The sequence below is a fragment of the Python bivittatus genome, unplaced genomic scaffold (assembly GCF_059951505.1).
Source record: "Python bivittatus isolate LINGU-HERP-01145 unplaced genomic scaffold, Pbiv_v1 ctg000850_np1212, whole genome shotgun sequence".
Lineage (NCBI taxonomy): Eukaryota > Metazoa > Chordata > Lepidosauria > Squamata > Pythonidae > Python > Python bivittatus.
Genome location: NW_028277112.1, coordinates 39008754 through 39029051, shown reverse-complemented (window position 1 = coordinate 39029051; position 20298 = coordinate 39008754). Strand labels below are relative to the sequence as shown.

Genomic DNA, 20298 nt, shown 5'->3' with positions numbered 1-20298 from the left:
AATTTTATAGATAAGGGTTAATTTGCAATTAATTAATACTTATATTTTTCTATTTTCACTGATATAGAATTTCATAGGATCAATTCAATTTTATGTACGTATGTTTATTCAAAAGTAAGTCCGATTGTGTTTAGAAGGCTTATATTTAAGACAGAGATGCACAGAGCTGATCTCAGAGTGGCTGTGGCTATGGAAATTTTAAATTATGTTTTGTGGCAATTTTAGGATGGATGAGAACAAACAAGGTGAAGCTGCAGACAAAACAAAATTGCTATTAATAGGAAAATCAACAATTTTGGCTGAAGGTTTACAACTTGTCTTAGATGGAGTTGTAGTATCCCTAAGAGACCAAGGAGACTACTTTAGAGTACTTTAGGACTCATTGTTAATTACCACAGTTCAGTTGGTGGCAGTGATCAGGATTACTTAGACTAGTATGCAAAGACTTAACCTGAAAATGTATTATACTTTCTCTGTTAACCATGCAAATCACATGCAGAATATAGAACTTTATTGAACTCTCCATGGAGTTGCCTTTAAAGACTGTTGGAAGTGGCTGTCAGGTCATGTGATATCTATATTGCTTGAGCTGAGTTAGTTGTCTATGTGTTTTTGGAAGCCAGTTACATGAAGGCGCATTAAAACTGCAAATTTATTGTTCATCATTCTGGATACTGGTATTGGTGGTTGTGGAGAACAGGCCTTTCATACAATGGCCTTGTGTCTCTGAAATACATTACCAACCAAAGTTCATCAAGTCTAATTTATAGAAACCTGTATGAATGCCCTCCTATGATCTTTTGAGCTACGTTTTAAGAATACTGCAATCATTCTTTTTTTTTTTCTTTTTTGGTATGTGTGTGTTAATGTTTTAAATAAAAACAAACAAGTAAACAAAAAGATAATGATTTGCCCAAGCCATTCTGTCAACTGAGGGCTAAAGATTTGCACCTTTGTTTCCTGAATTTATCCATCCATGGATTGCTGTGGGTAACCACAAAACAAAGGTTCAGACATGTGCCTCCATATTTTATGGATCATTCACCTAGCCATGATATAAAGGCTCTTGTGTAGAAAGATTTAAGACAGAAAAACCGCTGCTGTCTAAATTTTTCAGAACTGCTATATTTATATTCTCCATCATAAACATCGATATAATATTTTTGAGAATTTTAAGAATGCCACAACTTTTCATTAACTTTAAACATTAAACTCTTCGCTGGAAAAAATAATCTCACTATTGCCAATTGATTGCTTATCCTACAACCACTTGTTAATTCCTCTCTTCTGAAACTACTCACTTACAGTATAACAGCTATGCACATTCTTTCTTCTGCCCTAGAAAGGCTGGGTGAAAGAGCAGCGCACAACATTGTGTCATAGCACAATCTGTTGTGTATTGCAGTATGGTATACTATGCTTCTGGCCTTTCCTGGATATTCTATTCAAAAGTCTTTGTCATCTAGCTTATCTTTGTTTCTCCCCCAGACTTTAAAAGCCTGAGACAGATAGTAATAAAATGACCATAGTGCTCCAGTTGGGAAAGTCAATCATCAAATTGTCAGAAAGGATGGGAGAAAGGAGTTTGGGGGGTTTTTTGGTTTTGTTTGCTTGTTTTTTGCTTTTTGTTATTTTCCTGTTTATCCAGATATCATAGCTTCTCATTGTGGTAAAATTGGAAAACTATGAAATTATGCTTCATTTGCATCTCAGGTTATACAGCACAATTGAGACAAACTTTTTCCACTGTTTATCATTAATAATCCATATAATAAGAGACTGTGTTAAGAAATAAGCTATGTAATTATTTATTTATTTTATTTGTCAAATTTATATGGCCACCCATCTCACATGAAGTGACTCTGGGCAGCATGCAATAAAATCTACTATAAAACATACAACAGACCCATTAAAAACAATTAAAACAATAAACATAAATAGTTTTACATGAATGTGGCATGCAACATTTCAACAATAGCAGACATACCATCAATTTCTCCTGCATACACTTCACCAAATATCATCCAATAAGGTTGAAATACAATATCTCGTGCAAGAGTCCATGATGGCTGCTCATTTGGAGAAAGTATTGCTTTTCGTGCAACGCCAAAACTTAACAGTACTATGGCCATCATAATGACAATATAGAACATGTTTGCTGTCTGTATGAAAAACAAAATTAAGTAATCAGAGTAGTACAAATTTTAAAGCAAAGACACAGTCTCTGTAGTTGGCTTTTAATAAACTTGATTGTGCAATCTATTAAGAAATAATGTAAAAGCATCTTACAAGATACAGTGATGCTAATTATTCAAAAACCCAAATAATAATACTAATAATATAACTTATTAATTGATGAGCTCCAATCAAGACAATGGGCTGTTCATAAGCCCTTCTCCCAATGTATTGGTACATTTAACCCATTCATACCCTCAAATGACTAAATAAATCAGGAACTGTTTGCTTAACATATTGTTCAAACTGGGAAACCTGGTTTATTACTCTCAAAGAATCCAAGGTCTAAGTCAAGAACGAAGTGTAGATTATGGTTCTGGTTTATAATGGGAAGGGGACAGAGTGACAGGGTGAAAGAGATTACCAAGATCTTTGTTCAAATATGTTGCACAAATCATTCTTCATTTATTCAGTCTTATGTATTAGCAAAAGGGGCCAAGTGGGAGCAACATCCACCAATACACACTTGTGCACAGTAAGTCAAATGTCCTTCAGGATCACATTTTATTATTCCATTGAATATCTGGTCCAGCAATGCAGTTCTACTGAGTTTATGTAACTACAACAGGAAGCAAGAGTTATTAACTTTTTTCTGGCATGGCTACTTGTACATAATAGGCAAGATTTAAACTTTAATTGTTATAATTCTGCCACTTGGACAGCTATTAAAGCCACGCCTCATTAAGAAAAGGTGCTCTGTAGCTAAATACTCACCATTTTGCCAATCATTGTCAGATAGGGGCCAGCATGCTGATTCACAGCAAAAAAATCAAGAAGTCGAGCATACCAGAATATTATGTCCAGACAATAAATTAACCTTCCTGCTGTTTGAAGTGGAGGATTAGCCCAGCGCAAACAAAAACCAGTCATGAACAGGATGATAGCAATAAAATCTGTAAAATTCCAGTACTCATAAATCCACACTTTCACCTTTTGGATGAACTTGCTTGGCTCTGAAATAAAAATCTAAAGGCAGAATGATTTGTTATAAAATTAACATATAAACAAAATTATGTATTTCAACTGAGTGACATAAGGCACCAGGAAAAGTTATTCCCTGTTTGACTTCTGGGTTACCACAATGCAAATGCCCAACACTTCTGCTAAACTGACACATTAAATTATTTCTTTTCTATACAAATGAAATAATAATGTAACTATTGTCAGCATTTTCCAAAATTCATTACAAAATGTCACTGAACACACTTTCTTGAAGATGGAAGAAACTTACAAATTATTACCCTAGAAAACACAGCATATTAAGTTTTTAAAGTCTTTATAAGAAATGGAAATTAAATAGTAAGTACAAATATCCTTATTGATACATTCAATGAATCATCTGTATGTTGCCATTTGTTATAATTATTTTCTCATCCATAAAACACAAATGACAGTGCCTTCATGACCGTGAATAGTGAGATTGAAATAGATATGTTTTTACATTTTATGTAAGCTAAATTGTAATGACTATTTTGAAAGAAGCCAATTTCAAAGTAAAAAAATTTAACCTCTCCTTTTAATTTCTTTCCAATGTTAAGGATTTATTAAATATAGTTATTACTGATAACAAGACATTTTATTCTGACTCAGATTTGCTTCAGATCAGGGAATGGTGTCTTCTCAGAGAGCTACAATACACAGAAATGGCACATACTGACACATCTCTTCAACCTGACATATTCTATTTTTCTGCTGCCTTGATTTTCTATTGTAGAATAGTATTTATATTATTTATATTTCAAATTTGTCACTGCCCATCTCACTGCGGGGATGTTTAATTACTTTGTATGTTCTTTATGTTTCAAATAGTAGGGGAAATGTCACATCTAATTTATTCATGAATTCTTCTCAAGTTATGTAGATTTTGTCTATGTTCCTTTCTTGGAATTCTTGAAATTTGGAGTTTTCTTTATGGTAGATATGATAATTCATCATTCATGTCTTATTTTTCCCAGTTAATTTCTTAACAAGATCTCTCTTCATAGCTTCTTTGAGGGCTTATGAGTTATTCATCACTGCACCAGAGCAATGGAAACCCTTTATGAAGAGTAATTTTTATATGTAAAATAATGACACCCAAATATCATGACATGTTCACTTGCACATAGCTCATGTTTCTCCCAGAAATTCCACCCCTAGATAATAATGTCTTCATTTCCACTTTGGAATGTTTGAAATGCCTTGAGGTCTCCCCAGTACACCAGGGGGGTGACATCAGGGTTATTATCAACCTCACATCAAGATCACAAAATTAATATTGTACAACTCTGTTCCTCAGTCTATGTGATGAGAATAAAATATCTGCAGTCAGAAACCTTATGCCTAAATAGCTTCACAGGTAAGTTGGAAATTGAAAGTATAAGGTATAGGCTATTTGGAAAGCTCTGGGGTTCAGTAAGGGCACACATGAAGGTTACAGATGAAAGATACTATTAAGATCTTTGGACTGGAAATCCTTCAGATCCAGGCTATGCAAAAAAAAAAAAAAAAGCTAATGAAATTTATGTTCTTATTGCTTTAAATATTTTTAGTCAGTCTCTTCATTTTGTTTGTAGTCTCTAATTCCTGAAAGTCATTACAATCCCTGCTCAGGCCTGATTGCCTTGATGGTTAATAGATATTTGGGAGGTGTTTTTACAACTTTTGAAATGATTTGAAGGGGAAAATTAACTGGCAGAATGGTGGCAAAGAATCACTCCCTGAAACTTTGGAAAAATGGTTGGGTGCCATGGCAGAAGGAACAATTTTGTAGTTCAAATGTGAAATTACCCATTCAACTGTTGTTCAAAAACACTGAATCACAGATTCTTGTCTGTTCTTCCAACTGAAACGTATTCCTATTTCTATGTCTATTTGTTCTCTATTTCATTAGAGTGAGCATAGAGATGCAAATATTAAACTTGTGTTTAAAAAATAGCTAGCAGTTTGGCACAATAAAAAGGTAATAAACATCATATAAAACCCAGGAAGCAAGGGGGAAATGAAAGGAATTCTGGTAAGTGAAATATGAATTAAGAAATTAGTTTGATACAAAAAGAAGAAAACAAATTGTTGCCATTTATAAAATGCATGCCAATCCTGAAAGGAGAAGTTTTTTAAATTACAAAAAGAGAAAATGGCATGGAACAATAAGAATGCCCTCCAGGGCTTTTTCAGTGAGGCAAATTATGAACTGGAATCTTTGGAAGGTCATTAAAAAGATTTCTTAACACATTATACAGTACAACCCAATTATACACTGCTATGATCATGCTGATAAGCTGCAAAGTGAAAGAGTGATGTTAAAATGTTTGCCTCCAAGCTTTAAAAAAAGAGAAAGAAACATATAAATAACTCTAGGTGTATGAGTCCCATTATGCTGAAGGATAGTATTAGGAAGTAAACTAATATTTAAAGAAATGTTGGTCAGGAGTTAGCAATTACTTGATACAATCTAAGAGGCAAATATCTCCAGCACTGCATATAGCAAATGCTTGTGAAGTTAATTAAGCATATGGAAACACAATGTTCTGCAAAATTGTACTGAGTAAACCAGAACCAGGAATAGTTTCACAATTACTTGGTCCAGTTCATCAAAGCTTAATCTCTAGCATACACATAGACAAAATTTAATTAATTTGTACACTGGGACTGAATTTTTCTTGTGCAGGGATGCATAGCATTTCTTGGACAAAACTTGATCTCTGAATGGCATGGCAGGGATTGCACCCTGAAAAGTAGGAGGCAGGAGCAGGACAAAAAATACATTTGATTTCTATTTGATATATGTTTACCGATTACATTTCAAATTATAATTTGGTAACAATTTTTGGTTTTGGGGGCCAAATGTATCAGCAGAGAGCTGCATGGCCAAAATGACCCTTCCACCTCTGAGTCTATGAAACTGGTGAAAAGGGAGAAAGTGCAGAACCAAAATGCTGCCCAGAATTGTTAACTGCTGTTTTCAAATGTGTTTGATATATCCCCTACACCCCCCCACTCCAAAAAAAAGAGATTGTTGAAAGGCTGAATGTCCAATGCACATTTTCAGACTCTTGTTTTTGCAAAAAATGTAATACTAATATTTTCAGGAAAAAAAATAAGTGGATAAAATTCCTGGAGATTTATTTCATCTTTCATATAATTGTACCTATACCGTACATGTGTGTGTATATAAGAATGACTACAGCAATAACTTTAGCATTAAATAAAGGGCATACCTCTCTGACTTTCTCAATGGAGGTAGTAAAAATGTAGATGATCACAAGCCATTCCTGGACACTGGGGGTTGGTTTCATCTTCACCAAGATTGTGTAAGTGAACAGCATGAGAAAGGCTAAATAGGCCATCTAGGGAATACATAATAGACATTTTATAACAGATAGCTGTGACAAAAATGAGCAACTAATAGTTTACACAATCACAAAGCATTGTTATTCAGCATCCATAATTCCTTCACTTACCTGCCCTGGATATTGTGAACAGTAGGCCCGTAGAGCCAATGCTGATATTTTGAAGGACTGAATCATAAATATAATACCAGTCAGTTAAAATAAGTATGCAGATGCATATTTACTAATCTCATTGTCTTATTGCTGCAACATTCTCAGGAAAATAAAGTCAATATCGTTTCAAATAAGTTTATTTTAAAATTTATTTGGCTATTAGAAAATCTAAATAAATATATACATACATACATACATACATACATACATACATACATACATACATAAATAAAACCAGATATTTAAAGTAACTACTTAAAATACCAAAATTCTCATTCTCTTTCATGACTAGCTCTATTTCGTGATGCAAAGAGATTTGGTTATTTATATTTTAATGAACATTTTGGTAAAATATTCAGTGTAACATCAATAACTTACTGTGTGGAACCAGAACTTGACAATAGGGGCATTGTAGAATTCATAGATTTTCCTAGTTCCAGGAAGGCTTTGTTGTTCATTGTTGTTCGGGAAAGTCTGCTTTTCAACTTGCTTCTCAACCCCTTTGTCAAAATCATAATTACTCTTTAGAAAAAATGAAATGTTTATATTAGTTGCCATCCAACTAAATAATTGGATTCCAGTATATGTAGATAAGCATATATTCTCAATGTGTCAGTCCACTGTAATTACTTCTGAATTGATGGGATGCAACAGTATGGTGGCTTGCAAAGTAGTCTCTACAGATCCAACTTGCATAGACTAGCATTAACATGTTTTGGTTGGGACTTCTGGGGAAGAAATAACGAACTGAAGACGGCTCCACTAAAAGTGGAGCCAACAACCATGGCAGAATGAAGAGCTGGCGAGTAGACTGGCTCTGTGTAATTTTTCTCTGGACAAGGAGAGGACCTGAGATCACCCACAAGTGCTCCAGACAGTTACTGGTCCTCACAAGAAGACCTCAAGACAGTGGTCTCCAACAGTTTAGAGCTCTGGGACACAAGGGAATAGTATCTTACTCAAATCACAGTTGGCACCTTTAAAAGGACACTGGGTTTGCATACTTCCTTTTCTAATCACTTTTGGAAATTGCTTGTTAACTGCCTTTCAGCTATTACAAACCTTTGGATCGACAAGTCTGAAAACACTGGGTGAGTTTCCTTCAATCCTTAGTGAAAGAAATTTCAAATACAAGTTTAAGGACTTATTTTTTAAACAAAAATAAGGGCAATTAAAACTTTGATTTTAGAAAGTTACAAACAATAAGGGTCCAGATAAATTTGAAATAAAATTTTGGAATTAATTATAAAGAATCCTTCCTATGGGAAAATGCTTTTGTTTTGAATTCTTTAAAAAAAATTAATAAGATAAGGCTTTAAAAACTGGACACTAGAGGGAACTAGAAGGAACTAAAGATTACAATTAAAGAAGAACACTTAAATTTGACTTACAAATACAGAATGAAGCATAATATTTTAACACTGGACATACTGAAGGATATCTTTGAACAATGGACGCAGAAGTTAATTTCAAGAGTGTCTGCCTCTATAGATAGACTGTGTTTAAAAGAAAAGGAACAGGTTTTACCTGATAAGATTGAGACTAACCTGAAAGTGGATTTTAAATGACAGGCTACAAGAATGACATGGAAAACTCAAAAGAAAAGGGCTATAATTGGGGAAAGGTTGTAGCTCAATATTAAAATATATGTTTTGCAGAAGAACTCAGTCTGTTGCATCTCAAAGTAAAGCCAAAATGTATCTCCTTTCTAAAAATTTTGGAGCTACTTTGAGTTACTGTAGGCAACAGAAATGTAGAATTGAATATAGAAATTGCCATAATAATTTGAAATAGCCACAAACTCTCAGAATAGCACAATTCAGACCTGCTTTAAAGAAGTAAGCTTTTTCAGATCTCATAGTCTGAGGACAGTACATTATCTCCATTATCCCATATGAATGACGTATCAACAGTACATTGTTAAGTAGGCATGAATGATTGGAAGAGAGAAAATGGGATAAAGGATGAGAATATACTGGAGGACACCTGAAAGTGCTAGAGCCCAGTCAAATGATATACTAAAGGTACACAAATAACCCAACCCCCCCCCCCCCCCCCAGCATATCAAACTTTCTAAGCTTTGGGTTTTTCTTGTGATACAACATTTAGAACAAAACATTTCCTAACAAAAATAATGCTTTTACTTCATTCAATAAAATGAAATCAAAACCTGGCTTACATACTGACCAATGATAGGTCATCTTTTCCACTGGAGGTGTTGGGATCACCATGATACCATGTGAATTGATGGGACTCCGACTGAGGCACATGTGACATTTCAGCCTTGCTTTTAAACTCCAGCATCAAGATGGTGGGAGGTAGAAGAATACTTAGAATCACCTAAAAGAGCATCAAACTTTTACTACAAAAGAGTTCTTTGCTCTTACTTAATATCAATTATTAACTAGACAGCAGTCTTTAAAAGGCAAGTCCCATCCATCCTGACAGTCTACTCTTGGCATCTAAAACTTGCCAAAGATCCTCCTGGCTATTCTAACCCAGTATTTTCCACAGAAGCTAGTCTGATCACAGCTAAACTAGATTCACCTGATTAAGCAGTTGCACAAATAACATTTAAAACTACCAATAACAGGGAGCCATCCTTCTGGGTTATAGCCATGGTTGGAGGGACTGCAGAGCTTCAATCTTTTGCCCTCCTTGCAATCCTGATTTGGACTGGAGGCTAGAATTTCCTACTTGGATTGGAAGAAAAGCTTTGTTCATATGACAGGCTTTCTCTGCAACAATCAACACCTTATGGAAAACTCTCCCCCCAGAAACTACAACAAGTGCCCATCTTGTTGCAGTTCCATAAACAGGTTAAACCTGTTTTATCTCAATATACTTTGGTTCCAACTGATTGACTTATGGGTGCCTGTCTTGAGTTTTATTTGTGGTTTATCTATTATTAAGGTTGGTCACAGTCAGCCAGATTTGGCATTTTTATCCACCTAAAGGTATTGCCACAGGATATAAGCTGTTCCAAGTAAAGCTGCCTTTTGCAATTGACTGATAGTGATTCTGTCAATGTTGATAGTGTTCAAGTGGTGCTCCAGATGTTTGGAATTGCACCTAAGGCGCCTATAACTATTGGTACTATCTTTGCTTTCTTTTGCCACAGTCATTCTACTTCTGTTTGAAGTCTTTATATTTTATGATTTTCTCCAGTTCTTTCTGTTCAGTTCTGCTATCTCCAGGTATTGCAGTGTCCACTATCCAGACTTTTTTGTCTTGCTTATTGTTGATATTGTTAAGTCTGGGGTGTTGTGTGGAAGGTGCTTGTCTGCTTGAATTCTAAAGTCCCAGAGCACTTTAGCTTCTTCATTTTCTATGACTTTGTTTGTTTTGTGGTCCCACCAGTTCTTGCTTGCAGGCAAATGGTATTTCTTGCAGATATTCCAATGTACCATTGTTGCTACTTTGGAGTCCTTGGGGTTCTCTGAGCTTGGTTCTTTTCTTGCAAACATTTCATTGGTTAAGTCTGTCCATGTGTTGTGAGATTAAGGATATGTAGGACAGACAGGCAGAAGGCTGGCAGGCACATCCATGAACACCAACTAACAGAAGACATGATGAAAACTCCTTAATCTCACAACACATGGACTTAACCATAGTTTTAACTGGGAAACTGTCAGCATTTTAGACCAAGCTAAATCCAAAAATGCAAGGGAATTCTTGGAAGCTTGGTATTCAGACAAGGCAGCAATCAACAGACACATGGAGATAAACAGCATCTACACACTATTCAAAAGAGACAATAGAAAAGAAAACAAAAGACCAGAACATCTCCTCACCACCAATCATCAGCCAGATAAGCAGAAATTACCACCAGGCACACAATCAAGCAGTAAACAATACCCTAATCAAGGAACTACCAGAGGAACAAAACAAAACTTCCACCCCCACCCACACTGGCAGGGCATGCCACAGCATATAAACAGAGAGCAAACCCCATCCCATTCTAGCACGGAAGATGTTACCTAGCCGGGTAATGAAACATTTGCAAGAAAAGAACCAAGCTCAGAGAACCCCAAGGATTCCACAGTTCAACCCTAAGCTACACATATTCGCCTATATTGCTGTTGCTATTTTGTCATGCTGTTGTTTGCAATCAGTCTGTGCAATCTTCTTGCAGCAGCTGACTAGGTAGTCCACTGTTTCTTCAGCTTCTTTGTAGAGGCAGCATTTCCTGTCTGCTGCTGTCTTCTCAGTTCTGGCTTTATATGCATTTGTTCTTAAGGCTTGGTCTTGTGCAGCCAGAATTAGCCCCTCTGTCTCTTTCTTCAACTTTCCTGCTCTTAGCCATTGCCAGGTCTTGTTGTTACCTGCTTTGCCTGCTAGGGTTGTTGTTTTTTTTTTTTTTTGGTATACTGGCCATGTAATAGTTTGCCTTGCCGTGTCTCTTTTCCATTCTTCATTTGGTATTTCTTATAGGTCAGTTTAGTCTCCTCCTCCTCCTCCTCCTCCTCCTCCTCCTCCTCCTCCTCCTCCAGCATTGATCTGATTCATTTATTTTTGGCTTTCTTTTTGCTGATATTATAAACCTCCTAAGTCCTTTGAAATTGGGGTGCAATATAAATACTGTGAAAGGTAGGAAGATTTTCTTTTAGAGACAAAAGCAAATACTGGAACTTAAATATTCAGATCAGAAATGCAATAAAAGACAAGCCACTCATATTCTCCCATGCCAAAATTCCAATCTGAATCAGGTTCTTAGTCCTAAAACAAATAAAACTATTTATTTTAGTTTTGTGAAATTTGATACACATGAAGTTGGGGCACTCACACCAGCAGTCTATCTATTGTAGATTGTTTGAAATGTGACCAAGATATGACTGTTTAAACATATCAATGTTTTCAAATACTGATAATCATTGTTTTTGGGGGGGGGGTGTTAATGACATTTCAGCTCTTGTTCCTTTTTTGGAAGGCAAAAGGCTTTTACCTGCTAGTGAGTTTCACACATTAATCAATTGCGTCTGTCTTGTGTTCTTTTTCCTGCCAAATGGGTTAGGGTTAGGGTTATTGATTGATGATTGGCAGTTACATCTGAAAATTTATTTACCCATACTGTAATCAGAACAAGGATATCACACCAATCAATTACTTCTGCAGTGGGTAAAAACTTTTCAGACATGAGATTTTAACACTAATGGTGGGCAAAAAGGAACAAGAGCTGACATTTTTTTTAAAAAAAATATCAGGATAGCCCTGAAACATTTTCCCATCAACATTAAAAGTCCCTCAACCTTGTAATGGCAATTAAAGCAGAAAAGTTCCATTTTAAGGGAATTAAAATCTAACATCCAAAAAGTTTTTGCCCATTGAGGATGTAATTGATTGGTGCAATATCTTTGTTTTCTGACATGGGTGCATGAATTTACAGAGGTAATTATCAACCATCCATCAATAACCCTAATCCATCTGGCATGGCGAAAAGTGCAAGACAAATGAAATAAGTGCATGTAATCAATTAGTGTGTGAAACTTACTGGTGGGCAAAAACTTTTTTTCAGGGTGCAAAAAAGGAACAAGAGTCAGCATCTCTATCAAGGGAGTGGGGAAACAGCACTTGTTCAATATCTGCCTTGACCTATCCCAAAGTTGACCTGAAAGATCAAGATGCACGTGGGTATAGGATTCCTGGCTTCAGTCATCATAGCCTATAAGATTTTATATGTTTTGTATTCCACTTTTCTGGGATTCTGAAGCACAAATGGAAACTGAAACTTTTCATATTGTCACCTTAAGTGTACCTTCAGTTCCTCTCCTCCCCCAGCCCAAGTTCTCCTTTGATGCATTTAGTTTTGATTCTGCAAGCTCTATGCTCAATTTTTCTCTTCAAGTAAACCAAATAGCCTGCATTTAGAATTGTTTCCATTTTTCCCTTCTAGATATGCAATAACTTCATGCTGTAAAACAAAACAAGTAGAACCAGCATTAACAAAAATAGACCCGGTAGATGTACTCCCTGATTGGGAAAGAAAACTGATTTATATCCATGTCTCCTTACTACACATGAGGATAAGTAAGCAGAATTCAGTGGCCATTACTGACTTTGAAAGTTATTATGAAACAATCAAATGTAGGAGTGTTATGGTCTATGTTTATTTTGGCAGACAGAAGCGAAGTTCCGTGGGACTACAAAGTATAAATGAGTTTTATGTTACAAGAATGCAGAGTACATTGCCTTCCCCACAATAGTCCAAGGAGGAAATGCTTTCGAAGAGATAACGAAGAGCTCAGTATTTGAGAAACAGGAAGGAGTGCCTTATAAGAGTACAACTGAGTTTACCAATTTCATCACTTCCCAGATAATCCTTGCTCATTTGTTTGCTGTGGCATAGGAACTACGTGCAGTTTCTCTCCTGCCATTTTTGTCACATTGTCAGACACTGACATTTTACCCATACGGTGCCACAAGAATCTGAAAAAGTATGTATAGATGTTTCAGGCAGTTCACCTGGATACACTCCATGTGGACATCTAGTTTCTGTTTTTCACCTGCTGTCCAGAACTCATTCACTTCCCCAAACCACTAATTATATCTGACCATGAATTAAAACAGCCATTGATTTAATGTGCTACTGGATTTGTGGTTGTCCTGGAGCCCAACTTTGCTACATTACTCACATGAACAAAATTATGAAACTGACAGAAACTTTCCTTATCCTGCTTTGGTACAAATGTATCTTGGAAACATTTTTTTTTTGTTTTTTTGTTTTTGCCTGCTCTGTCCCATGATGTTGCTTTCATTTCATCCCTAGCCCATGAATGAAACAGGCTTAAGTCATTCATAGCTGTACTGGTGTTAAAGTAATATTTTTCCCCATATTCTGACACTGACCAACAGAAGCCGCAAGAAGTATGAAATTGGTTAGGCTTTGGCAGTCATTATCTTGGAGGGAAGTTAGGTGACTGACAGTGACCAAAAAGAGGGGTAACCCGGATAGAAATAGGTAATGAGGGTGGTTGTGTGGCAAGTCAAGAACAGGACAGTGCTATAATTGGATAGTACAGAGTACCTCAGCACTTAGGGCCTTCTCTCTCAAAACTAAAACCACTGAGCTGAACTAAAATGAAGGAAGCCTTCATATAATTCCAGTTGGAGAAATGCCTTTTGTTTGGACAAAGAGCAACATAGAAATTATTTACCTTAAACCAGGAATTCTTTCTCATTTTCAGGCGTCCCATCCACATATCAGTCAACAGCATCTGGGTACATGTGTGAGACACAAAAGGTCGCAAACCCACTGACACAGCCAGTTTCAGACATGTTGAGTTACTCCAGTTCGTCAGCTCATACGTCAACAGCTTCATGGCCATCTGCTCATTTTGTTTGAATGCATTATCTAACACATCTAGAGCAAGCTTCCCAAACTCACTATGACAGCAAAAGAAAATAGGGTGGGGGTAGGAGAGTTATGAATTTTGGTATACAGTTAATCATGATAGCCAAGTCGTTTTGCCTAGAGCTCATATCACATGTACAAGCTGACCCTAAACATTGACTCGAATGAGAATTATGCAGACAAAATCCAGAAATCCTTCTATAACTTATTCTACAAATCACAGGCTCAGATGTTTTATTTTTTACTAGCATCAATATACATATATGAAAGCTACAGTGTAACTAGTCAAGGCAAGTGGAAGGGGCCATGGTCTTCCAGAATTTGAAATTTTGTTTTAGGTATAAAATATAGATTTTGTGTTTTCTGCTTCAAAATGGCAGGAAGATCTTGGTGGTCTTGGTCAAAGGGGGGATATAAAGGGGGCTTAGGGCTTATATACATTCCTGGGGCACAGGTTGCTCATTCCTGATTTGTGGCAAAATTCTCATCGGCTTCAATGGATTCCAGCTATATTTTTTTGAAACCCATTGTACTGCACTTGTAGACATAATTACTCAGCTGTTAATTCCATTATGCCCAATGAAACTTATTCTTTCATACCTCCTATCAGACTCTATTACAGCAATCAGATAAAGTGAAGATGAATCACTGAGAGAGAGTGAAAGAAGAGGTAAGCTTCACACTGGTGCTTATAAAATAATAATTCATTTTATGAATTATGCCAAAATGCCAATAGATTTTAACATGGGCCTCATTCAAAGGCATGAAATAAAATAATTAAAATACTGAAATTATACATATATGACCCTCAGCTGAAAAATATAAATAAAATACAGTGCATAACTAAACCTATATATATATATATATATTTATCAGCTTTTATATAACATTACGTACTGTAGTATCATAAAATTTAAAGATACACATAAAATAAAGAATTCTAGACAAATTTTGAATTAGTGTATTGGGATGATTAATTACATTTCAAGCCAGTTCTTTGCGTGCTGAGCCAAAAGATTTTCAGACCAGATTTCACCCACCATAACATTAAACAGTCTTAAGCAACCGAGAGAAAAGTATCTAACCATTCTAAGTACCGTAGATCATTATTATCTGAAGTGAAGGGAGAATCCCTACTTTGAATACTTTTTCATCTCCTCTGATGTATCATCCTCCATGTTGCATTGTTTGGCTTCACGCGCCATGGCTCTATAGAGTTTGCAGGCTACCACAGCCTTGACCATCGCTTCTTTTCCATGCTGCCAGAAGAACATAGCCATCTTCTGTCTTTTCATCAAAACTGCCCAAACCAAGAGATCATTGTAGGGATAAATAAAGCCAACCGACTCTTGATCATCAGATACTGTGAATTCATCTTTGATCTTCTTCTTGGACTTATGGAGATTTGCTGATTTTTCCTGCAAGTTAATGAATAAAAAGTCAAGTTAAGTCACTAAACATTTTGTATTTTGATCCTATACTTCTTTTCTCTGTGTCTTGGAGCTACAAAGCAGAATTAGGAACATGTAATACTTAAAAGATAAAAACAATATACAGAAAATTACAAGTTCACAGATGGAACTGCAATACATGAAACAGTTTTCAGAAAATTGTATGCAATGATTAATATCTATATTTATTTTGTAGTTAGCCTGTATTTAATCTAGGCAATTATACACATAGTGTATGTTGGAAACAAGTAATATATCAAATCACATAAATAGAAAGTCCACAGCCCAAACCACAATTTCCAACAACTAAGCTACAATTAAAGACTAGGGAAATATGCCAAATCTCACTAAAGTGGTGAGGACTAATAGCTGGCTGTATTTAATCTGTTGCCTTTATGGCAGAGCCCTATTCTGTCTCAGTTATAAGGCCAGTGAATAGTGCTATCTTTACAGATTTAACCTTAACCTAAGACAGGTTAAGGAAACCAACTAGCAGATTCCCCTAGCTTTGTTTTTCTGTCAGTGAGGAAAAAAGCCCATAATCACTCTCTTTGACATGTGGTGGGGCAGAAATGGGAGAATACAGGGAAATGCTTTGAATGGCAGCTTTAAGCATCTGTCAGATTGCCTGACTAAAAGGTTGCAAGCCCAGTAATACTCTGTGTGATCTATCACTTGGATTATTTCTGAACTCAGGTGTAGCAATCTTTTGAAAAAGCACTAAACTTATGTCCAAAAACAGCCAGGCTGAGAGGTTGCAGACACAGAGGAAGTGTGTGCACTTCCACCACATCTGTGACCTGCCAGTTGGACTATGGATGAAAACAAGGGATGTGGGGTAAAGTGGATAGAGTAATTGATAAAGAGACAGAATGCTAAAAAAAAAATGCTGAAGGTTACATAAGAAGCCCACATAAGACTTGCAAGTTCTTCAGAAAGTAATAATCTGGTATTATATGGGCAGATGCCTCTGCAAAAATCATGTGTCTGGTCTCTTTTGCAGCCAAAGGCAAAATGGCCATGGAGAGCAGCGCACAGAGAATGGAGCAGAAGGGCTGTGCCCACAGTAGCTAAATGTGGCCAATAGGAACTGAGCAAATCTAGCCCTGTCAATTATATTGTCAGTAAAGTATGCTAGATCATGTCCATGACAAAAATTGTGTTGGGAGAAGTGGGTAAGCACCACTTTAAAACTAGAGCAGTTTAAAAGACCAGCTAATGATGCTTTTAAGCTGCCGCAGCTGTGGCCTGAGAATGAGATGAAAGCAATGTCATGAGGACGTGTCATAAAACAATCATTTCTGGAACATGTTCAAGCTGCAGTTACTGAGATATAGAGAAGAAACATCAGATAGGAAATTGTCTAAAGAAATATTTATTTTGCATTAGAAAACCATTACCATTCAATGGTCAAGCCATAAATTGTAGTATAATTTATAATCAGCCATAATTCTTAACTCTATAATCTAACTCTATAATTAGACAAAATTCTAATTCTGTGATCAGCCATATCTAACAGAAAAATAAATGAGTGAAGTTATTATTTCTAAAAGACTCAGGGGAGTTGAGAATTATTGGTTCACTTAGCAAAATCCTACAATGACAAGAACTGTGCAAGCATAGTCAGGTGCTGGGCAAGATCCGTTCAGGCCATCCCTTAGGTTAGGTTGGCTCGAACAGCTTAAAGCGTCTCCGACTGATCTCTGTCTGTTGTCTGACTTCAGCAAATACCTGAAATATTTCTCTGCCTCTCACCACACAGAATAAACCAAGAAGAATATAAAAAGCCAATAGTATTTCTAGTTCTTATCTGATTCAACCTTGCCTCAATTACTAAAGAGGATTTTTTTAAAGCCAATATGCCTGCCTCTTTCATCTTGTTGAGTGAACAAACAGGATCTCCAGTCTAGTGCTTTTTAAGGAACTGCACAAGTAAGCAAAAATCACAGTACTTTGTATTTGTATGGCTGTGCTGTTCTGATAAACTGGGAATGCAAAGTATTTTCAGCAGATCCACTTCGACTCCCAGTCTGATTAAGCTGATGAAGAGAGAGGTTCTGTGCCAATCTGGAGACAACTTCCTGGTTCTAAAGATACATTATGAAAGAGAAAAAAAGAGTTTAATTAAGACTAGGTTGCACAACCATTATATCCTGGCCATGACGATGCTGATTAAAATGCACCCATACATGCAGAATTTTTCTTTCCCACTCAGTGAATTACATAATGAACTTCAAAACTATAGAGTATGTCCCCACCATTTGCTTTACAAAATGCATGTGTCAAGGTTGCAAGCTAAGCAGAAAACAAGTATAGGAACCCTTCCACTGTTCTTGGGTATCAAGGAAGTACACTCTAAACCAAATTCAATTACATGCTTACACCTAGCTTTTAAAATAGCCCTATTTTATTTCTTTATTAGATTTATATCTCAGTTTTGGTACAGGAGCTCAAGGCGGCATACTTAGTGCTCCCTCCTCCTATTTTCCCCACAGCAGCAAATCGGTGATGTAGGTTGAATCAATATTTTAAAAGAAATAGGCACACATCTGCCCAACAGTTTATTCTCTATGTGAAATTTACCCTTAAAGCAAAAAAGTGGAATTTTCTGGGTTCTTCCATCCCTCTCAAAAATAGTTGAGCGTCCTTTGGTAAGTTAAATTACAGAATCAACATGGGGAAAGCATTGGGAGGTAAGAAATGGATGATGATATTAAATGAATGAGGGTGCTCCCCAAACAATGTAAGAAAATGTGTTATAGAACTACATGCTTGTTTACCTTATGTTTCCTGTAAATGTTATTGTATAAAATTCTGAAATGTTTTCTTGTGTAGCTGCTCTGATAAGCTCCACCAATCAGGTATTCTATAACCAGCCCAATATCAATCAATGATATTTTATAGTCCACTGGAAGAGTACTCTGTAACACAAATATTTAATCTTTTACGTTGCAATAAATACTTGTTTTGGAATGTATTTAGGAAATTGTTTTTGCATCTCAGAAAAACTTTCAACAGCATTATTCTTCCCATCTTGTGAATGAAGTTTGAATTCAAAAGACGTTAGCTTTGTCAAAATCACCTGTCATGATCTTGGTTAAATTGTGATTAATATAAAACTTTTCTAGCTCACAGTTCATTCATTAAACCAAATTATTATTATTTCCTGAGCCAAAATTGAAGCCAGCTAGCCATCAAACACTGTAGTCTAATATGGCATCAATATAAGCCAATGAAATAATAATTTGGCAAAATTTTTAAAGTAGAGAAAATTGCCAGTCAATTAAATCAAGAGATAAAACACAAATATCTAGCTGATGGCCAAACAGAGTGCCTGAAATAAAATAAAATAAAATAAAATAAAATAAAATAAAATAAAATAAAATATGTATTAAAGCAACAATGCTTTTACAGAAAGTTAACTTGAATATTGAATATAAAAATAATCTTTGTTGTTACCTTAGGAACCAAAGAACACTTAGCTAGAATTACATGTACATTCATAATGGTAATAACCTATGGGCAGTTAATCGTTTTTACCATTTTAGTCAATACCATATTCCTCAAATTGTTACATCTCTAATTAGAAGATATCTAGGTATCTTCCTCAGTAACAATAGCTCAAGACAGAAAGGGCAACATCTTCTGTGAAAAAAGTTTTCATTAGAATGTCTTTCTTAGTACCATCTTTTTTACTGCAGTTATTGCTACAGACCAATAGGATTATCACACTTCTGAAAAAGATTATATATACATTTGCCAATAGCAAATAGTGATAAATTACTACATATAAGAGCCCTTGCTCTTCATACTTTAGAATTAAATTACCTGTTTCACATCACAAACAAGATGATGTAAAAGAAGATTTGTTGGCCCTTGTTTCTGGAATTTTAAAACAAAAATAACACAAATGCATTGAATAAATAAATATCACAAAGAAAACAAATAACATTTAATTGTACTTAAAAAGGAAGATATAGCAATACCAATTCAGTTTCCTTGGATAATCGTATACATCAACTTTCATCAACAACTGTTGAAAATTTTTAAGATTTTACCTGAATATAGTTATAATAAAAGAAGAATGAATTTACAGTACATACTTTAACTATACTTTCTATCGAGGTACACAACAGAAGAATCAATGTTATACATAATCTCATATATTAAAGGAACACAAGGCTGTATGTTCTCTTTGAGTGAAACAACAGACTTTAAACTAGGAGGAGTGGAGGAGTAGAGAAAATGGATGTTTCTATACCCATAATGCTATCAGTCTAGATTCAGCTTTTTTTGTGAATAGCATCACCTAGCTGTTCAACTTTTTTAATATAAAGCCTATGATATTTCTTTATCTTTGATTAAAGCCTGATAAAGCAGGAGACAGATCTCAGTAACTGCCAGTCACAATTAAAACTGTGGCCAATGATTGATTCCAGAATTTTAGGTATAAGCTACATTTTGCAGCACCTACCAGAAACCAGTCATCATCTTCATTTCCAGAATGTATGGCTACAGAGAGGTCAGCCACATAGTACAAACAGGAAAAAGGGCTATATCTCTCTTGAAAGCATTACCTATCATTTTAATTACTTAAATCATGTAAGATCACTGAAATATCAATATAGTTCATGAGTTTTCATAAGATTTTGAAAGACTTTCATAAAAAAAATTGTGTGAAAACAATGAGACCTCAAATTTCTTTTACAAGAACTTGCAAAGTCTGAGGGTGAGATGACCAAAAAGCACTCAGTCTTTAGTCATTTATTGCTTTTAG

General features: G+C 35.6%; 1 protein-coding gene across 10 annotated transcripts in view; it reads right to left on the bottom strand.

The window, feature by feature from the left end:
* Positions 1 to 20298, bottom strand: part of TRPM6 (transient receptor potential cation channel subfamily M member 6) — an 83537-nt gene that overhangs the window by 35757 nt on the left and 27482 nt on the right. For all 10 annotated transcript variants that reach the window (XR_015793827.1, XR_015793828.1, XM_088130177.1 and 7 more), the window contains 10 exons: positions 19350 to 19403; positions 18302 to 18442; positions 17474 to 17608; positions 15208 to 15488; positions 13874 to 14102; positions 8907 to 9059; positions 7098 to 7241; positions 6435 to 6563; positions 2950 to 3201; positions 1988 to 2162 (listed from right to left, as the gene is read on the bottom strand). Coding sequence is in view for 8 of the 10 variants with exons in the window: in XM_088130177.1 (XP_087986303.1) it covers positions 1988 to 2162; positions 2950 to 3201; positions 6435 to 6563; positions 7098 to 7241; positions 8907 to 9059; positions 13874 to 14102; positions 15208 to 15488; positions 17474 to 17608; positions 18302 to 18442; positions 19350 to 19403 (1693 nt within the window). In the remaining 2 variants the exon portion in view is untranslated. The remainder of the gene's footprint in view (positions 1 to 1987; positions 2163 to 2949; positions 3202 to 6434; positions 6564 to 7097; positions 7242 to 8906; positions 9060 to 13873; positions 14103 to 15207; positions 15489 to 17473; positions 17609 to 18301; positions 18443 to 19349; positions 19404 to 20298) is intronic.